Raw genomic sequence first — 18,150 nt, 5'->3', positions numbered from 1 at the left:
TTGTCTTTCAAGTTTTAATTTATCTTATTTTTAACTAAAACTGCTATAGATCTTAGGTATTTAAGTTTGTAAGTCAGAATTTTCTCCCTTAATAGGAAAACAAATCTCATATTTATCTAAATGAGTAGACCTCTGTATAGATAAGGCCAGGAACAGCTCTTTCACTTCCATTTTGTACTTATTAAAGACATATCCTAAATTCTAAATCTATTTTGGGAATATTGAAGGAGATTATACACATTTTGTAATAAGGTTCTAGATAGAATCAGCTAGTCCATACTATGAAAGAGAGAAAGTGAAAACAGAGAAACATTGTAACTTCAGAGGACAGATGATGAAGCATACCTCTTGCCTTTTAGAAGGGAAGCCATGGACATTCATTTTTAGACATGGGCAATACTTGTTTGTTTGATTGTATTTGTTCCATGGAAATATTTGATTTGGGGAACCTCTGGCAAGCCATTGGAAAGTGGTAGTGATGTGAAAAAAGAACAATTAAATGTTTTTGTTTTGTTTTGTTTTGTTTTTTAATAAAATTAAGCCGGTTTACCTGGCATTTGATTAACTGACATATTTTGTCATATCCTGTACTATGATGATAATTGATGTTTGTTATGACTTAAAGCCACTATAAGATCCTAAATCACTTTCTATTCAAAGATTAAATTACTCTATTTGGTTTATATATTTTTAAAAAATATTATGATTCCTTGAGAATTGATCACCTATCTATGATGCCTAACCATGATAGTGCTTGAATAACCAGAATTCCTTGTTCTTTAACTTCTGGTTAAGAATATTTATGGGAGAAGTATAGTGTACTCCTCTATTGGCACTGCTATTTAAGAGTAGCTTCTTCAAATCATCACAGTTCAAAAGGGGGAAATAAAGTAATGCAATTTCTGTTATAGAAAACATTAATTTTTCTTCTCTTAAAATAGATGTACCATAAACTTCCAGGATTTGTACGTTTGTTTCTGGATGCACTAACGGTAGACAAAATTGTCTTCCCTAATGATGAGAAGTAAGACTAATACATTTTCTTTATTTCTGTACCTGCTATAGTGTTTTTTGAAGTAAGTTTTTAGTAATGTCTTTTTTTTACATCATTATTCTTTTCCTTTTAATTTCAAATTGCTTTGCAAAATGATTTACAATTCATAACTCCACCAACAATGCACCAGTGTGCCTATTATACCACAACCCCTCCAATGTTGACTATTGCCATTTTTTGTTATCTTTGTAATTTTGCAGGACATTTTCCCTCCTCAGGAACCATCCCATAAAAATAGTAGTTTTTAATTACAAAATTTTTAAAAAGAAAAAAGAGAAAAAAAATCAGAACAACTAATGTAATTATTGAAAAAGTCTGAAAACATGTGCAGTGGGCAACACTGTGGACCTCTTACCTTCTTGAATGGGTGGGTTCGGAGTGTCCTTTTTTATCTCTTCTTTTGGCTCTTGCTTTAAATTTAAAATTTTGCAATATTTGCATTTGATTTTTTGTGTAAGGTTGTTCTTTATATTTATATTGTTGTAGTCACTGGGTATATTATTTTCTTGGCTCTGATTACTTAACTGTATCAGTTTGTGCAGATTTTTCCATGTTTCTCTGTACTTATCACATACAACATTTCTTACAGCACGGTAGTATTCCATTACATTTGTATATCATAATTTGCCTAGTTATTCCCCAATTGATAGTCATGTACTTCATTGTCAAATTTTTGCTATTACAAAAATACATGCAATAAAAGAATTGTTGCATATGGAGGCTTCTTATCAATGGCTTTCTTGGGGTATAAAACTCTAGGTCAAAGGGTATAGACATTTTGACTACTTTATATAATTTCAAATTGCTGTGCGAAGTGATTTACAATTCATAACTCCACCAACAATGCACCAGCGTGCCTATTATACCACAACCCCTCCAACATTGACTATTGCCATTTTTTGTTATCTTTGTCATTTTGCAGGACATGAAGTTAAACCTCAGGGTTGTTTTGATTTGAATTTTTCTTATTAGAGATTCAGAGAATTCTTTCATGTGGTTGTTAATTTTTATAATTCTTATTTTGAGAATTTCACAGTCTTTGTTCATAGTCTTTGACCATTTATGTATTGGAAACTGACTATTAGTGATATACATACACATATATACATATATACCTATATGTTCATTGTGTCTCTTAGATACCAAAACCTTTTTAGAGAAATGTGATACAAAGATTTTTCTCCCATTCAACCACTTTCCCTTCTTATCCTAGGTACATTAATTTTGCATGTGTAGAAGATTTTCAGTTTCATATAATCAAAGTTACCAATTTTATCTATTATAATTACCTCTGCTCCTTCTTTAATTAAGAATAAATCTCTTACCCATGGTTATAAGAGGTATAAGATATGCTTCTCTTCTAATTATTTTTTTATCATATGACCTATAATAATATCTTATACATTTGGATTATATTGTAGAATATGATGCAAGGTGTTGATCTAAGCCAAATTTCTGCCAGACTGCTTTCTAGCCTGCTGTACTGTTAGGGAATAAATGATAGTATGGATTACTTGACTGAGAGATGAGAATTCTGAAGCCTATTTGTGAAAAATCAAGTCAACAAACATTTGTTATGCACCTTATATATGCTTGACACCATATTATGTGCAGTAGGATTTGAAATCACTCAGTATAATTTAAGATCTTTGAGGGTATGGATTGTTTCACTGAAATATAAATTTTGAACTCAAAGACAAAAAAATTGCTTCCATATAAATAACACAACACCAAATAAGAACTGTATATTAAACAATGAATCTCTATTTCATATCATTTATTTTTAAAGAAAGTATATTTCTACATTACTTTTAAAAACATTCTGGTCACCTATATTTTCTGTACTCTTCTCTGCATTTAAAACAGTTTTAATGGCCCTCTTTATTTATTTATTTTTTTGGTATTGCTACCCATCCCTTTCTCTACCCTCCCTAAACTAAAAGTCAAGAGAAAGGAGACAAAATGTAACAATTAAGTATGGTCAAGCAAAAATAAATCCACATATTGCTTGTGTCTAAAAATTTTTCTATTTTGTTATGCCCTGAGTCCATTAGCTCTCAGTTAACAAGACAGTACCATGCTTCATCATTGGTTCTATAGAGACATTGTTGATCATTGCTGTGATCAGAATTCTTAAGCCTTTCAAAGTTTTTTTTTTCTCCTTCAAAATGTTGGTGTCCTTGAATAAACTGTTCTGGTTCTACTTACTTTACTCTGCATTAGTTCATATAATCTGGTACACTCTGGAATAGTCATTATGATTCCACATAAAGCAATAATATTCTATTGCATTCATATGCTACAATTTTGTTAAGCTGTTCCCCAACTGATGAGCAGCTTATTAGATTCTAGCTCTTTATTTTCCCCCTTTAGTCAAAATCCAGAAGTTTGTTGTGCTTGTGACTATTCTCACCCAGTATTATCCATCTTCTTAATCCATGCTTTTTTTCAGTTTTAAATTTGATGTATTTCTATACTAAATTATGTGTTTGTTCAACCCTCCTATGTCCATTAAAGAGAAGAGTGAGGTCCATTTGATGCCCAAACCCCACTCCTTCCTTCATGTTTTTATATTCTTCTCACATACCCTAGTTATGAAAATTAACAACTCTCTTCTTCCTCCTTTCTATACTAGTGTATTTCTTTTACTCTTACTTATCTTTCCCCTTATAAAACCCTTAGAACAGAACCAATCCACTCTCAGGTCCATTGTTTTCTTTTCTTTTTTCTTTTCTTTTCTTTCCTTTTTTCTTTTCTTTTATTGTCTTTCTCTTTTATTCTTTGAAATCCCTCAATATCCTTTGAAGTCTTTAAAGGTCTGGAAGGCACACTTTCTTCTTTTCTTTCATTAGAGTATTAGTACTACATCATCAAATAGCCCCTTCCATTTGCACAAATTAATGTACTTTTCTAGGTGTCTCTTGATGCTTATCTTTGAATTCCATAGTTCCTACTCAGCTTCAGTCTTTTCCTTAGAAATGTTTGAATGTGTTCTATTTCCTCTCCACTATCACCCATAGGATTCTAAGCTTAACAGGGTAAGTTACTCTTGGTTGTAAGCCTGTATCTTTTGCCTTGTGAAATGCTATATCCCAAGATCTCTCATTTGTAGTAGAAGTTGCCAGGTCTTCTATGTTCCTTTGGTATTTAAACTACTTTCTTCTAGATGCTTGTAGTATTCTTCCTTTGATATGTAAGATTAGACTTTTGGTTATGAAATCTGAGACTATCTTTTATTTTTAGGAGGTGATGAGTGGATTCCTTCTATCTTCTAGTTTTTTGCTGATGTTCAGTCATTTCAGTTGTGTCTGATTCTTTGGGATCAGATTTGGGGTTTTGTTGGCAAAGATATTGGAGTGGTTTGCCATTTCCTTCTCCAGCTCATTTTATAGATGAGTAAACTGAGGCAAAAGGGTTAAGTTACTTGCTCACAGTAACGCAGTAAGTGTCTGAGGCCAGATTTGACCTTAGGTCTTCCTGGCTCCAGGCCTTGTTTTCTATCCACTGCATCATCTTGCTGCTTCTATCTTCTAATATCTGAGATCTGAGTCAGTTTCATTTACATTTTCTGGGAATGTACTGTCCATTTCTTAAAATTATTATTTACAGGAATTCCAATGACTCTTAAATGATCTCTTCTTGGCCTGTTTTTCATCTTACTTGCCCTGGTGAGACCTCATCAGGGGTATTATATTCAGCTCTGTGCACTATAAAAAGCTATATTAGAAAGGACACTGATATGTTAGATGGCTTTCTGTGGAGGGCAACCAGAAAGGTAAAGAGGTTTGAGGTCATACTGCACACCAGTTAGAAATGTTTAGTCAAGAGAAAGGTACACCTAAGGGCAACATGATAGCCATATTTGAAGGCTATCATTTGGAAGAGGGATTACATTTGTTTTGGTTGGGCACAGATGGTAGAGTGAGGAGTAATGGATAAAAGTTACAAAATGGAAGATTCAGACTTGAATTAAGGAAAAACTTCTTAACAATTAGAACTATCCAAAAGTAAAATGGGCTATTTCAGGAAGTACATAGGGGACCCTTTTCCCAATGTAGATTGAGTTAGATGGCCTCAATGGTGCCTTCCAACTCTGAGATTTTATCTCTGCTTGTTCATAATTAGCATAGGTAAAAGGAAAACTAGAAAGAAAATTGTAGTTTTCCACTAGTATTTGTTGCAGAAGATATTGAAGGACAGAGATTCTATGAAGAACTTGATTTTGGATCTTCTTCCAAAGCAAATCAACATACACTTTGATTCTTCATTACAAAGAGCCCAGGATGGGGGTGGGGGAAGAGGAGAGAAGGACACTAAAAGAATGTTGGAAAACAGTTCTGATTTAAGAAATGAAACAAATTTGTAGATTGCTCAGTATCTTTTTCCATGTATATAATAAAAATTTTGTCAGTTAGATATTTGTAAGTTACCAAGCATGATGAAATATCATCACAAGAAATATCACCTATATCTTAGTAGAAATGGACTTGTTACTAAATGGGCAATCATTTTATGATAAACTGTTTATGTCAAATCAGATGAAAAAATAGAAGATAATGCATTCAGTTATAAGAGCTTCAGTAAGTCCTGTTTAAACAAGTTGATGTGTGAAAAATTGGTAACATAAAAATAAAGACAGTGACTGATTATTGCTATTTTAAGAACAATTACTATATATCAAGAAAGTCAAATGAACATGGAAACTGCTTCAACAATTCTTGATCTTTAACAGACTCTTGATCTGCTTACCAAGGAATCATATAAGCCAAAGAAATCAGCAATTTAGGATACAGGCTTATTTGGTATATAATACAGAATAAGAAGATTAAAAATCACACAATTTCACCTCAGAAATCACTGGAGGGCAAAGTGAATTTCAGAATGCTTGACCTAACACCCAAATCAGTGAAATCATCTGAAAAGCATTTGTAAATGAGAGAGGAATAGATATGCCAATATTTCTCTAGCTATCTATTCTTATCCTCAGTACAATATATGAGGAAGTAGCAATGCAGAAGAACTTGGGAAGAGTGGATGGATTTAAACCAATGCATAAAAAGCCATGTCAGATGTGACACAATTTTTAATGTTACTCAAAGAATGATTTTCAACATATCTTAAAAAGAGGAAAATTCCAAAAGAATGAAAAACAACACAGGTAGCATTATTTAAAATAAAAAGGCAACTATAAAAATAAGCAAAATTTGACCCATATGCCTTCTTGTTATATGAATATATAACATTAGGAGCCTGGCCTATGCATTTATTGGGGTGTCTTAAATGAAAACATTTTCTACAGTAGACTGTATCTTTAGTCACATAATTGAGTGTGCAAAGAGAATACAAAATCCTATTGTGTTCATTGTCCCTCATCAGAAGAAATCTTTTTATTTTATAGAGCATAAGCAGTCTTAAAGTCTCTCTTCCAATGGTATCTCCCTTGAATTCTTTGATTTTTTGATAGATGAATAAAAAGAGAAAATTTGGTTTAATGACCCTGTATTAAGTAAGGCAAAAACTAGAAGATGTGATTATGAAATGGTGTTCATCATTGTTTTGGAGACTGTTGGGTACAAAGTTCAGATGGAAGAAAGATTAAAGCATTAGTTTGCAAGAGCAAAAATCCTTATATATTTCTTTAGCTTAAAGTATTCTTTCTCCTTCTTTCCTAGTGTTAAGTTTTTATCCTCACCTCTTCTGATCTTACATGCAGAGGATGACAAGACTGTGCCTTTAGAAATAGGCCAAAAGGTAATTATTATTTTAAAGTTATACTTAAGTAAATACTTTGAATAAAATTAATAACAGATATCTTGCTATTCTCTCATTTAGTCTGTTTTCCCTTGAAAAATTACTTTGTTTTACAGCATAAATAGGAGTTTATGATATTTTAGGAGGTGTCAGTGTATTAATTTTTTTTTCTCCCTGATTGTGGATAGAGGTGATGATTGTAATACATTAGAGAAACACATGGTGGATATAAATATATTGTAGCATATTTCCATTGATGACTTGTATGCAAAAGGTGACATTGAAAATATCATCAAATAAATATGAGAAAAAAATAGAAGGAGCCTAAAAATTATTGCTAATAATTATGAAATCTCAGGCAAAAAAATGAAAATCATAGGGGCACAGGCTGTGTTTTCTTAACTGTTGCTCACAGAAGGTAAAGATACAAAAGACAAAAATGAATTTGGGAAATAGCCATTTGATTAAGAAGGTGTTGTCTGTGAATGGGATTTGTATTTCTGGATCATGATTTATAATATAGGGATGATTGATTTTTTGTCAGAGTTGGAGAAACTCTGGTTAGGTACATATTTAAATGTTAAGAAAATATTTGCCAGTTGTCTTGCAAATCTAATCAAAAGGGTTTTAAATTATAAATAAATAATATAGGAGAGAGAAAACTAAGTATATCTCCTAAGTTAAATACTACAAAAATTAGCTACAAAGAAAGAAGAAGGGAAGATACCCTCCCCCCCAAATAACAGAATATAAAGTCTAAAAAAAGTATCAGCAGTAAAATCTATAGCCTTAAGTATATATACATAAATGCCTTAAATTAGACAACAAACAAAGAGGAACTATTTTCTGGATAAGAGAAATGACATTGACACTAATAATTTCATTCAGAAGGTAATCCAATGTAAATTTAACGGCTACATTAAACAAGATCCAAAAAGCTTGGAAAGTTCCTTGATCAGCAAACATCTGATAGCAAACAGAAAAAAATGACAGGTTAGATTATGAACTTGCCTGTAAAATCTTATAAAAAAGTATGATAGTCAGTTATTATAAATATCATTTCAAAAAGCAGAGGGATTGGAAGGTAAAATGAGTTTAAAGAAAGCTTGCCAATATGTCCAACTAAGCAAAGTCATCCCTAAGAGAAGAATGTAAAAATAAGGCCTACAAAAAAAAGAAAAATGGAAAAGATTTACAAAAATCCTTGAAATACACATTTAAAAAAACCAAATATGCTGAAACCAGTATAGTTGGACCTCAACATCACAGCTCTTTAAGTTCTTATAGAGGAGGTAGAAATGGGAATAAGAGGGAATAAAGATGGGAAAAGCAGCTAGACTGGACCAAGTATACATAGAGGATATCCATTCTGGAGGCATTACAACTGTGAGGGCATGGGGAGATTGATGTACAAGGTGTCTGAGGAAGAAGAAGATACCAAAGGCATGGGAAAAACATCCTTGACATTCTTAATAATGAAAAAAGGCAATCAAGAGAAAATCAACAACTACTAACATATATGCCTATTCTCCTGAGTATATAATTTCTTTATGAGTAACCCATTCACCAATTGGAGACATCCTTGATAATGGTATAGCTTTATACCTTTAGCTCTTTAATTAACTACAAGCATAATGTGAAAGCAAAGTTCAGTCATTCTGAGGAGACATATTTGAGAGATGTTACAAAGGTGAAAGTGACAGGCTTTAGCAACAGATTATCTATGGGTGACGAGAGAGAGAGGACTGAAGGATGGAGGATAGTTTGTGAACTGGGGGAACTAGAAGGATAGTAGTGTCCTTTTCCATAATAGGGAAGTTTGGAAGGGAGTAGAGAGTTTAAGTTGAAGTATAATGTGTTCTATTTTGCACACATTGTGTTTAAGATGGCTACAGGAATCCATTACAGGATTCTCATAGGTAAAGATACAAGACTGAAAGTCAGCAGAGAGGTTAGGCCTGGGTAAGCAAATGTGGGAATCATCAGCATGGAGGTGATAATTGCATCCATAAGGACCTATGAAATCACCAAATGAATATAGTATTCAGGGAGAAGAGAAGGGAAGAGGGTCTAGGACACAGCCTTTTGAGATACCCATAGTTGACAGGCATGACCTGGATGAAGATTCTGCAAAGGAGACTGAAAAGGATCAGTCAGATCCTTTTGGTAAGAAGAGAACCATAACAGAGAAGTGTCCCAAAAACTTAAGAGGGAAAAGAATATCAAGGAGAAGAGTTTGATTGATTGTGTCAAAGGCTGCAGAAAGGTCAAGAAGGATAAAGATTGAGAAAAAGGCCATTGGATTTAGAAACTAAGAGATATTGGGAACTTTTGGAGAAAATAGTCTCAGTTGAATGATGAGGTTGGAAGCCAGATTATAGAGAGTTATGAAGAGAGTGACAGTAGAGGGAGTGGAAATACCTATAATAGATGGCCTTCTAAAAGAGTTTAGCCAAAAACGCATAAGAGTAATGAGATGAAAAATCAAATGAAGGCTTTGTGAAGATGAGGGAGACATAGGCATATTTGTAGGAAGGAGAGGGAACAAGCATTTAGATAGCTACTATGAACCAGGTACTGTGCTAAGTGCTTTTACAAATGTTAACTCATTTTGTATTCTCACAACAACCTTGCAAGATAGGTACTGTTATTAGTTCCATTTTACAATTAAGGAAACTGAGGCAGGTAGATTAAGTGACTTGCCTAGAGATAGTAAGTATTTGAGAATGGGTTTGAACTCAGGTCTTACTGTCTCCAGGCCCAACATACATTGTGCTATCTAGCTATCTCTTTTGTAGGCATTAGGGAAGCAGCTGGTTAGATAGTGAGAATTTGAAGATAAGTGAGAGAGTGGAACGATAGAGAGGGTAATCTATTGGAAGAGGTGGGGTGGAATGGGATTAATTATATATGTAAAGGAGTTTGCCTTGGCAAAAAGAAGCACAACTTCATAATTTAAGATAGAGATGAAGGAGGAAATAGTGGCAGAAGGCATGTGGGTGATATGAATTAAAGAGAAGAGGGAGCTTTTGAAGAATGGCCTTAAATTTTTCTCCAGTAAAACATGAAACAAAATTCTCAGTTGAGAGAATGGGGTAAGGGGAGCTATGGGAGGTTTGAAAAGGAATGAAAAAGTATGGAAGAGTTGCTGTGGTGAGTGGGATAGTGAGTTATTTAGGGAGGTGTGAAAGGATTGCCTAGTAGCAGTGAGGGCTCATTTGAGGTTATATAATATAAACTTGTAGTGGACTCAGTCAAGACAGTTGTGTAATTTTCTCCAACTTTGTTTGGCATCGTATTTGCAGGAGAGATCCAGGGCACAATTGAAAATATGATAGAGGTCTAAGTGACTCAAGAAAAGAGAACAGTATAGGGATGAATTGGTTCACCAAGGGGTCAAATTGGGTAAAGGAGGAAAGTGTGGAGTGCAGGGGTGGGAGGGATCTAAGGGGTCAAAATATCAAAGGTCACCATGTGGATAAAGAGCAGGGTTTACTATTGAAAGGTAGAAAGAGAGATAGAAATGTAATATAGTTTAATCAGATAGAAGAATATTAGATTTCATGAATGTGAAGGTGGTGTATTTTATGTCAAGGTATGATCATCCTTATGTGTAGCTGAGGTAGGGCCAAAGAATAAGTCATGGGAAAAGAGAAAATTGGTGAACTGGGATGTTAGAGTGAGTGAATATCAGTATGTATATTGAAGTCTCCTAGTAGGAGAGCAGGAGTTATGGAGGACACAAATATTGTGAGCCAGGTACTGAACTTATTGAGGAAAGGAAGGGGGAGAGCATCCTGGAGGTCTGTAGACAACATTCATTAAGGTTTTGATTGGGCTATATATGTGATTGCATGAACCTCAAAGGAGGAGAGGTTACTGAGTGATGATGGTAGGGAGAAAACCTGGAAGAGTCAAAGGGGAGCAAGGAGTACTCAAACTCCTCCATCTCAACCAATGAGTCAGGTGAGTGAGTGGAAGTTCAGCAGAAAAACAGTGGCTCAGGTTGCTATATCATCAAGGAGGGAGCCAAGTCTCAGTGAGACCCAGAAGAAGGAAGGAGTCAGAAAGGAAAAAAAATTAAGCTGAATATAAGTTTACTTCTTGTGGAATGAACATTCCAGCGACCATGGTGAAAGCTTTAGAGTGGGTCTTTGGGGAGGGGGGAAGGGTTAAAGAGAATGGGAATAAGGAACCAAGGCAGCAGGGGATGGGGAATGAGGTTGGGTGATGACATACTGGGTTTCAGAATTATTGGGATATGGAGCATATATCAATGAGGGGTTTGTTAATCACTCAATAAAAATTTGGAGATTTTCAAAGTCAATAGTATTATGATCTCTTGGGAGAGTCCTTTGAGAGTCTTGGGCAGTTCAAGTGTGGGAACAAGAACTTGAAGCAGAAGGAGTGGTAATATTCTCCTTCTCCCAAAGCAAGAGACTAGTCTGGAAATGTGATAGAATGAGATCTTCTTCCATCATCTCAGCAGCAAGAGACTATTTTGATGAAATGGTGCTTCTGTTCTTCCCCCTGAGGATAAATGAGGGATATGATGTTAATATATCCAGCTCTCCTCCTCTTACTTTTACTGGAGGCTGGAGACCAAGCAGAAAACTCAAGGAGATCATATTGCTTATGGAATGAATCTGCCTCTGAAGAACTAAAGATGAGTATCACACAGAGTGCAGTGAAGAGGCTAATCATGGGTGTGAACTGGCTACAGCATATAACTAAGAAGGAACTCTGAAGAATAGGCTTAAAGGATATTCAAGGAACTATATGACAGAAAGAGAAAATGGGCTAGTAAAAAGGATAAAAGATAGGGATATGGGAGGGGAATTGATTAGAGCTGAGCCAGTAGGCAACTGAGAGGACTTCTGGTGAACAGTATTTGTAGCCTATACCTCATTTAAATGTTTGTATCTGTTTATTAAATAACTAAGTTTGTATTTTGAGACTAAAAGAGGGGAAGTTAATCTGATTTAATTTTGGATGTGGAATTGAGACAGAGAAAGAATTTTTGTAATTTTTTTGAGACTATTCAAGAATATACCAAGCAGACTGACCTGAACTTGTTGAGAGAAAATTTATGAGAGGTGAAGGTGGGGGGAAGAGGTCAGGGAGTTTGTGTGTTTGTCCTTGAATATACCATGTATAGTCTAGCACGATGTACCACAGCCATAGTTTTCTAAATCAGAAAACTTTTGTTTGCACCAGTAGGCATAGGTGGGACAAGGATGAAGTTTCTTTGAGATGCTTCTACTTTGTTGCTATGAGATTAATTAGGAATGTGGTAGAATCATTGTGTTCCCCAACTTTAAGTTCATCTTATTAGTTCATCTGAACTAATTAATAGTCTTTCTTTTTAAGCAAGAAAAACATTCAGTGAATTTTGTTTTAGAAAATACTTAATTCAGACTCAAATGTTGATCTTACTTCTTTAAGATTTTTATTCTCTACCCTTACAGGTATATGAAATTGCCCATAATGCATACAAACACAAAGAAAGAGTGAAGATGGTTATTTTTCCTCCTGGTTTCCAACATAATTTCATATGCAAAGATCCTAGGTTGGCAATGATTGTGAGGTAAGGATTAACTGCTCTAAACATTTTTCTATCAATGGAAACTGAGTACATGAAGAATAAACAAGCTAACATTTATACTCTTTCTTCAGAGATTTCCTGAGAGAGCAATGGACATGAATAACCAGAGTAAATTCCACCATGAAGAAGATAGCCAAGATTTGCAAACTTCCTACATTAAAAGTTCAAAGCTTATGCAGATGAGCTGGAGTGACTCATATGCTTATACACTAGTTCACATATATTAAACCCAACAAACAATGAAAAATATTGCTGTAGTTTCTACAGCATCTTAAATTGGCTCAAGAACTTTTGTATGAAATTTACTTAAGCATCCAAATAATACTGTTCTTTATAGAGTAGAATTTTATTTAAGATGGGAAGAGACAACATAATCTAATGGAAACACCATTTTAACAGGTAGCTTGAAGACTTAGGTTCAGTCATCTTCCAACAAGATTTATCATGTCCTCTACTCAGGAAATCTTCAGTATTTCCCTACTGCCTCTTCAACTCCCCATTTAAAGTAATTTACAATCTGGTTTCAGTCTACTTTTTAAAAAAATTATTATTTATTTAACATTCTTTTTAAAATTTGAGCTCTGAATTTTCTCCTTCCCTCCAAGCCCTTTTCCACCACCTGAGAAGACAAGCAAAATGGTATCGATTATACATGTGAAATTGTGCAAAACATATTTCTATATTATCCATATTTCAAAAAAAGCAAGAAAAATAAAATGAGAAAATTATACTTCAATTTGCACTCAGAATTCATCAGTTCACTCTCTGGAGATACCATAATAATGACAAAGTTTTTAGGACTTACATGTATTATCTTCCCACATAGGAATGTAAACAGTAACTTTATTGAGATTCTTATGATCACTCTTTCATGTTTACCTTTTAATGTTTTTCTTGAGTCTTGTGTTTTATGTCAAAGTTTCTATTCAGCTCTGGCCTTTTCATCAGGAATGCTTGTTTTTCTTTTGGCCATGAACTCTGAGTGTCTTCCCCTCCCGGTTTGATTTTTTTTTTTTAATTAAAGGGCTATCCCTATACTCACTTCTTAAAAAGGCCTGTTCATTAAATGGGTGTTGCCTCAATCAAAGTGACAACTGGAAAAGACCTTAGTTTAAAAAGGTCTCCCACTGTATCCTGGGCCACCTTCAGTCATATTGGTCTATATCTGGCCACTGGACCCAGATGGCTGTGGAAGTGAAAGTGAGACTGGTGACTTTGCACAGCTGTCCCTTACTCAAATCCAATTCAATTGCAAGTCATGTCATCACCTCCCTGATGTCATGGTCCTTTTCAAGAATGAAGGACAAACCACACAAGGGTATAAGACAAATCCACATAAGTACTTTCTATTCTATATATTTAACCTACAAACTCAGCAGAAACAAGGGGAGCATATCTTCTAAGATACACCCAGGAATTATATAAATCTAGCTGTAAAACACCCTTTGCAGAAATAAAAACAGACCTAAATAATTAGAGAAGCTTTAATTACTCACAAGTAGGTCATGCTAATGTAATAAAGATGATAATACTGGATAATCTAATTTATTCAGTCCTGTGTCAATTAAACTCCCAAAAGAATATTTTAAAGGGGCAGAAAAAAATAATAAAATTCATATGGAGGAGGAAAAGTTCATGAATTTGAAGAGTAATAATGAAAAAGAGTGAGAAGGAAGTCTTATCAGTACCTGATCTTAAACTGTATTATAAAACAGTAATCATTAAATGATTTTGTACTGGTTTAAAAAAAGAAAGGTCAATAATTGGAACAGATTAGGTACACAATGTACAGAAGTAAACAAACCTAACAGCATAATGTTTATATGAATCCCAAGAGCCCAGTTACTGGGGGAAGGACTCATCATTGGGCAAAATCTACTGGGAAAACTAGGCAGGTTTTCTTGCCATACACCAAGATAAGCTCCAAATGTTTACATGACCTAGGTACAAAAGATCAACTCATAAAATAAATTAGAGGACTAAAGAAGAAATTACTTTCAGATCTATAGATAGGGGAAAAATTTGGTGACCAAAAAAGTAACAATTTTGATTATATAAAACTAAAAGTTTTTGCAGAAGTAAATTTAATGTCAAAATCAGAAGTAAAATGGGTAACAGATATTTTTAACAAGTTTATCTGATAAAGGTCTCAAAGATATATAAGGATGTGATATAAATTTATAAGATAAGGGTCATTCTTTTTTTTTTTGACTAGGCAGTGGGGTTAAGTGACTTGCCTAGGGTCACACAGCTAATAAGTGTTATGTGTCGGAGGCCAGATTTGAACTCAGGTCCTCCTGAATCCAGGGCTGGTACATTCTTTAGTAGACAAATTGTGTAAGACAGTTTTCAAGGAAAAAAAATCTAAGCTATCAACAATCACATGAAAAAATGCTCCAAATTACTAAGAGAGATGCATACCAAAGCACCTTTGAAGTTCTACCTCACACCTACCAGATTGACCAAGATGGAAACGAATAAAACAATACACCAGATTACCTTTGAGGTACGTTCATCCAAAGCCCCCCTTAGCATGTCACCAATTATGCTCAGCCTGGGATCACTTTCACCACCCATCACTCTTTACTTTCATTCCTACATATACAGCTTACTTTGCATATACTTATTTGCAAGCTGTCTTGCCCATTAGATTGTAAACTCCTTTATGGCAGAGACTGTCTTTTGCCTCTTTTTATAAACCCAGCACTTAATACAGTGCCTGACACATAGCAGGTGCTTAATAAATGTCTATTTATTAATTGTTTGATAATGTTAGATGGTTATATCAAGAATTCTGAAAAGCTTTTTATATAAAGTACCCCCTGGTTTGTATCCAGAGATAATGTTAGTTTCCAATATAATAAAATTATTATATTTTCGTTAATTTGACACATTTGTATTACATTAAAAATCTGAGTATTTTTCTGTCTGATCAGCTTTGGTAATGGCAGTAGATCACCACCTAGTCTTATAAAATAATTGGCCCCCTTAATAGTATTTAAACTCTCTTAAACTTAAGTTCCTTGAACTTAGCCCTTTATTCAATCCCATTAGATAGACATTTTTCTTCCAAAAGATAATTGAAACTACTTACTACGGTTTTATTTTTAAAAAAAGGAATATTGCAAAATATACTTAGGCACAATAAAATATTTGGCTACTACTCCCCCTCCTCCAAGATTGTTCAGAACTCCATCTCATTGATTCATTTACCATTTTATTTATTCAACACCTCTCTAGGTTCATTAGGTAGAGGGATCTTCAAGTCTGAAGGTTCCATACTCCAGATGTCCTTAGCATATTCCTTAATTGTTCGGTCACTTGAGAACTTTCCTGAGGCAGCTATGTTTTTCACTACCATTCTGGTCCACTCTTTTGAATTCTGTAAACAAAAAATATACTATTATTATACTCTATTCTCCTATTCACTTGGGAAACATTTGACAAATTTGGTTTATCTTAAAATCTCACAGAAAACAATGACAACGTAATTTTCTTATGTTACAGAAAATTATAAATAGGCAGTTAGGTGGCCCAGTGGCTTCAGGGCCTGGAGTCAGAAAGAACTGAGTTCAAATCTAGCCTCAGATACTTAGTAGCTTTGTGACCCAGAGCAAGTCATTTAATGTCTGTTTGCCTCAGTTTCAACTGTAAAATGGGGGGAAACCCCAACACGTATGTCACAAGATTGTTGTAAGGACCACATAAGATAATACTTGTAAAGCACAGAGCACAGTGCCTGGTACATAGTAGGTGTTAATATAAATGCTTATTCCCTTCCCTTTCCTTCTTAAGTTATAGAAAATTATAACTAAGCAACTAACAACAAAACTAACAGTAGGTTTGAGAAACTAGATATTGTATGTCATTTGCTTACTGAAACTCTAGATTATATTTCACTGGAGACCAGAAATACTAATTTTACAAATTGTTAGCTCTGAAGTACCTTTGCTTCAGTAGTCATTACTTCTTATAAAATTGGAGGTTCTCTAAGTTTGTATTTTTAAGAATATTTACCTACTGTACTGAATTCATATGTTTCAATTTGTAATTAACAAAGCTGCTACTTCCTAGTTTATGATGGTAACATAAGCTTTCTGGAAATCCTGGCAATTTCAAAATGATTAATCAAAATTTATTGAACATCTGACAATGCCTGTCACATTATAAAGACAGAAAGGGGGTAACAATTTAGTTTCAGTTGTAAAGTAACTTTTACAATACAGACGTATTCTAAATGATGAAGAATATAAACAGGCAATTTATTGTAAATCTGAATACTGATAGAGAGGTAAGTATGGAGTTGGATGGGTTTATTCCATTCTCAGTATATTTTGAAAGTGGGATACAGATAGAACACTAATATTAGAAGTGAAAACTGGTCTTCTCAGCTCCTTCCATTCTCTTCTCTGCAGATTTCACAGCAGAGAGGCAGATCTTCCCATAGCAGAAGGGCCAAGAAAGTGGCAAGTGTCCTGGCCCTGGATTCAGGAAGACCCAAGTTTAAATCTTGCCTCAGGCACTTACTAACTGGGTAACCCTGGGCAAGTCACTTAATCTTCTCCAACTCCTATCTCCTACCTGTAAAACAAAGGAGTTGGATGTCACATTCTCATCAACCCCTCTGATTTTGACTCCAGGAACATCATACTACCCCTAGGATAAGCTCACCACCAGAAATCTCATCATCATGGAGAATGCTTTAGCTTGGATATGCAACCTACCCTCAATTGCATCCCTTCTCTGATTCCAGGGATGGAGTTCAGTGTAAAAAACTCCTCTCAAAGTCTCCCTTTATAGAGGGCTCAGGCTTTTCCAGCCAAGTCTTCATTTCTCATCAGTTATTTTTCTTGATTTTGACTTAAAAATATCATGCCCCGTGCTGTATATACCCTCTGGCAGCACCCCTCACCCCATTTTGCTTCTTTTTGTGTTTTGTCTTCTCCCATTAGATTGTAAGTTCTGTGAGGGCAGAGATTGTCTTTCTCCTTATGGATTTCCATCCCTAGCACTTTAGCACAGTTCCTGGAACACAGTAGGGACTTAATAAATGTTCATTGAAAATTTAATTGGCTAATGGCCTTTATAATTCCTTCTAGCTCTAAATCTATGAACCAAAGTATCTTATATGGAATATTACCTCCTAGGTACATATATGTTCATGGATAGATTGAGCCAATATTTTCTCATTTTACATTACTAGCTATAACACAAGTGAACCATCTAGCTAATGCTCTACAAATCTCATTACAAAGATATACTCTGCCAATATAAATGGTTATCTTTTAGCAATTTGGAAAAGCATTTTACGTATTTATACATTAATAGTAAACTATATACATTCACTATAAAAAACTGCCATTTTAAAACTAGTTCAAATATATGAAATATCATTTTAGAAAGTCTGATGCCATGACCACAAAAAGTTAGTTATTTACATTTCATGGAGTTGGAGCTAAGGTGATGGAGTATCAAGAAGCAGTCTGAGGAGCAGTGAGCTCCTTAAAACTTCTCCAAAAACATATAGAAAATGCTGAACCCTGATAAGGAAATCCAAGAAAAAGTCACAGTGAATCAAGCCTAGGTCAGCTTAGGGAGATACACTGAGAGGTCTGCAGAAACTTGTGATGGATTGGCCAAGAGCAGCTAAGTGGAACACTCCATTGCCTAGGGAGGGGCTATGCATCTGGGAAAGAGGAAGTCCCAGACCCATTCTCATGCACTGCAATGGGAATGGGTG

General features: G+C 34.6%; 2 protein-coding genes across 6 annotated transcripts in view; one reads left to right on the top strand and one right to left on the bottom strand.

Annotated features, from left to right (window-relative positions):
- ABHD12B (abhydrolase domain containing 12B) overlaps positions 1-17,447 on the top strand; it is a 46,413-nt gene extending 28,966 nt beyond the window's left edge. For 2 of the 3 annotated variants that reach the window (XM_027849073.1, XM_027849071.1), the window contains 4 exons: positions 942-1,024; positions 6,727-6,805; positions 12,274-12,392; positions 16,826-17,447. In XM_027849073.1, the coding sequence (XP_027704874.1) occupies positions 942-1,024; positions 6,727-6,805; positions 12,274-12,392; positions 16,826-16,940 (396 nt within the window). In that variant the 3' untranslated portion in view covers positions 16,941-17,447. Of the gene's footprint in view, positions 1-941; positions 1,025-6,726; positions 6,806-12,273; positions 12,393-12,481; positions 12,589-16,825 lie in introns of those variants that run through there. The other variant, XM_027849072.1, reaches the window with a different exon arrangement.
- The window catches only part of PYGL (glycogen phosphorylase L), a 65,893-nt gene continuing 58,633 nt past the window's right edge, over positions 10,891-18,150 (bottom strand). Inside the window, exons 20-21 of one of the 3 annotated variants that reach the window (XM_027849070.1) lie at positions 15,624-15,792; positions 10,891-11,335 (exon numbers count right to left, since the gene is read on the bottom strand). In XM_027849070.1, coding sequence (XP_027704871.1) covers positions 15,628-15,792 — 165 coding nt within the window. In that variant the 3' untranslated portion in view covers positions 10,891-11,335; positions 15,624-15,627. Of the gene's footprint in view, positions 11,336-12,686; positions 13,030-15,429; positions 15,793-18,150 lie in introns of those variants that run through there. The other 2 variants (XM_027849068.1, XM_027849069.1) reach the window with 2 other exon arrangements.

This window comes from Vombatus ursinus, unplaced genomic scaffold (genome assembly GCF_900497805.2).
Source record: "Vombatus ursinus unplaced genomic scaffold, bare-nosed wombat genome assembly UNPS02007284.1, whole genome shotgun sequence".
Classification (NCBI taxonomy): Eukaryota; Metazoa; Chordata; class Mammalia; order Diprotodontia; family Vombatidae; genus Vombatus; species Vombatus ursinus.
The sequence above is the reverse complement of the archived record's forward strand: the minus strand, read 5'-3'. Positions and strand labels throughout refer to the sequence as shown.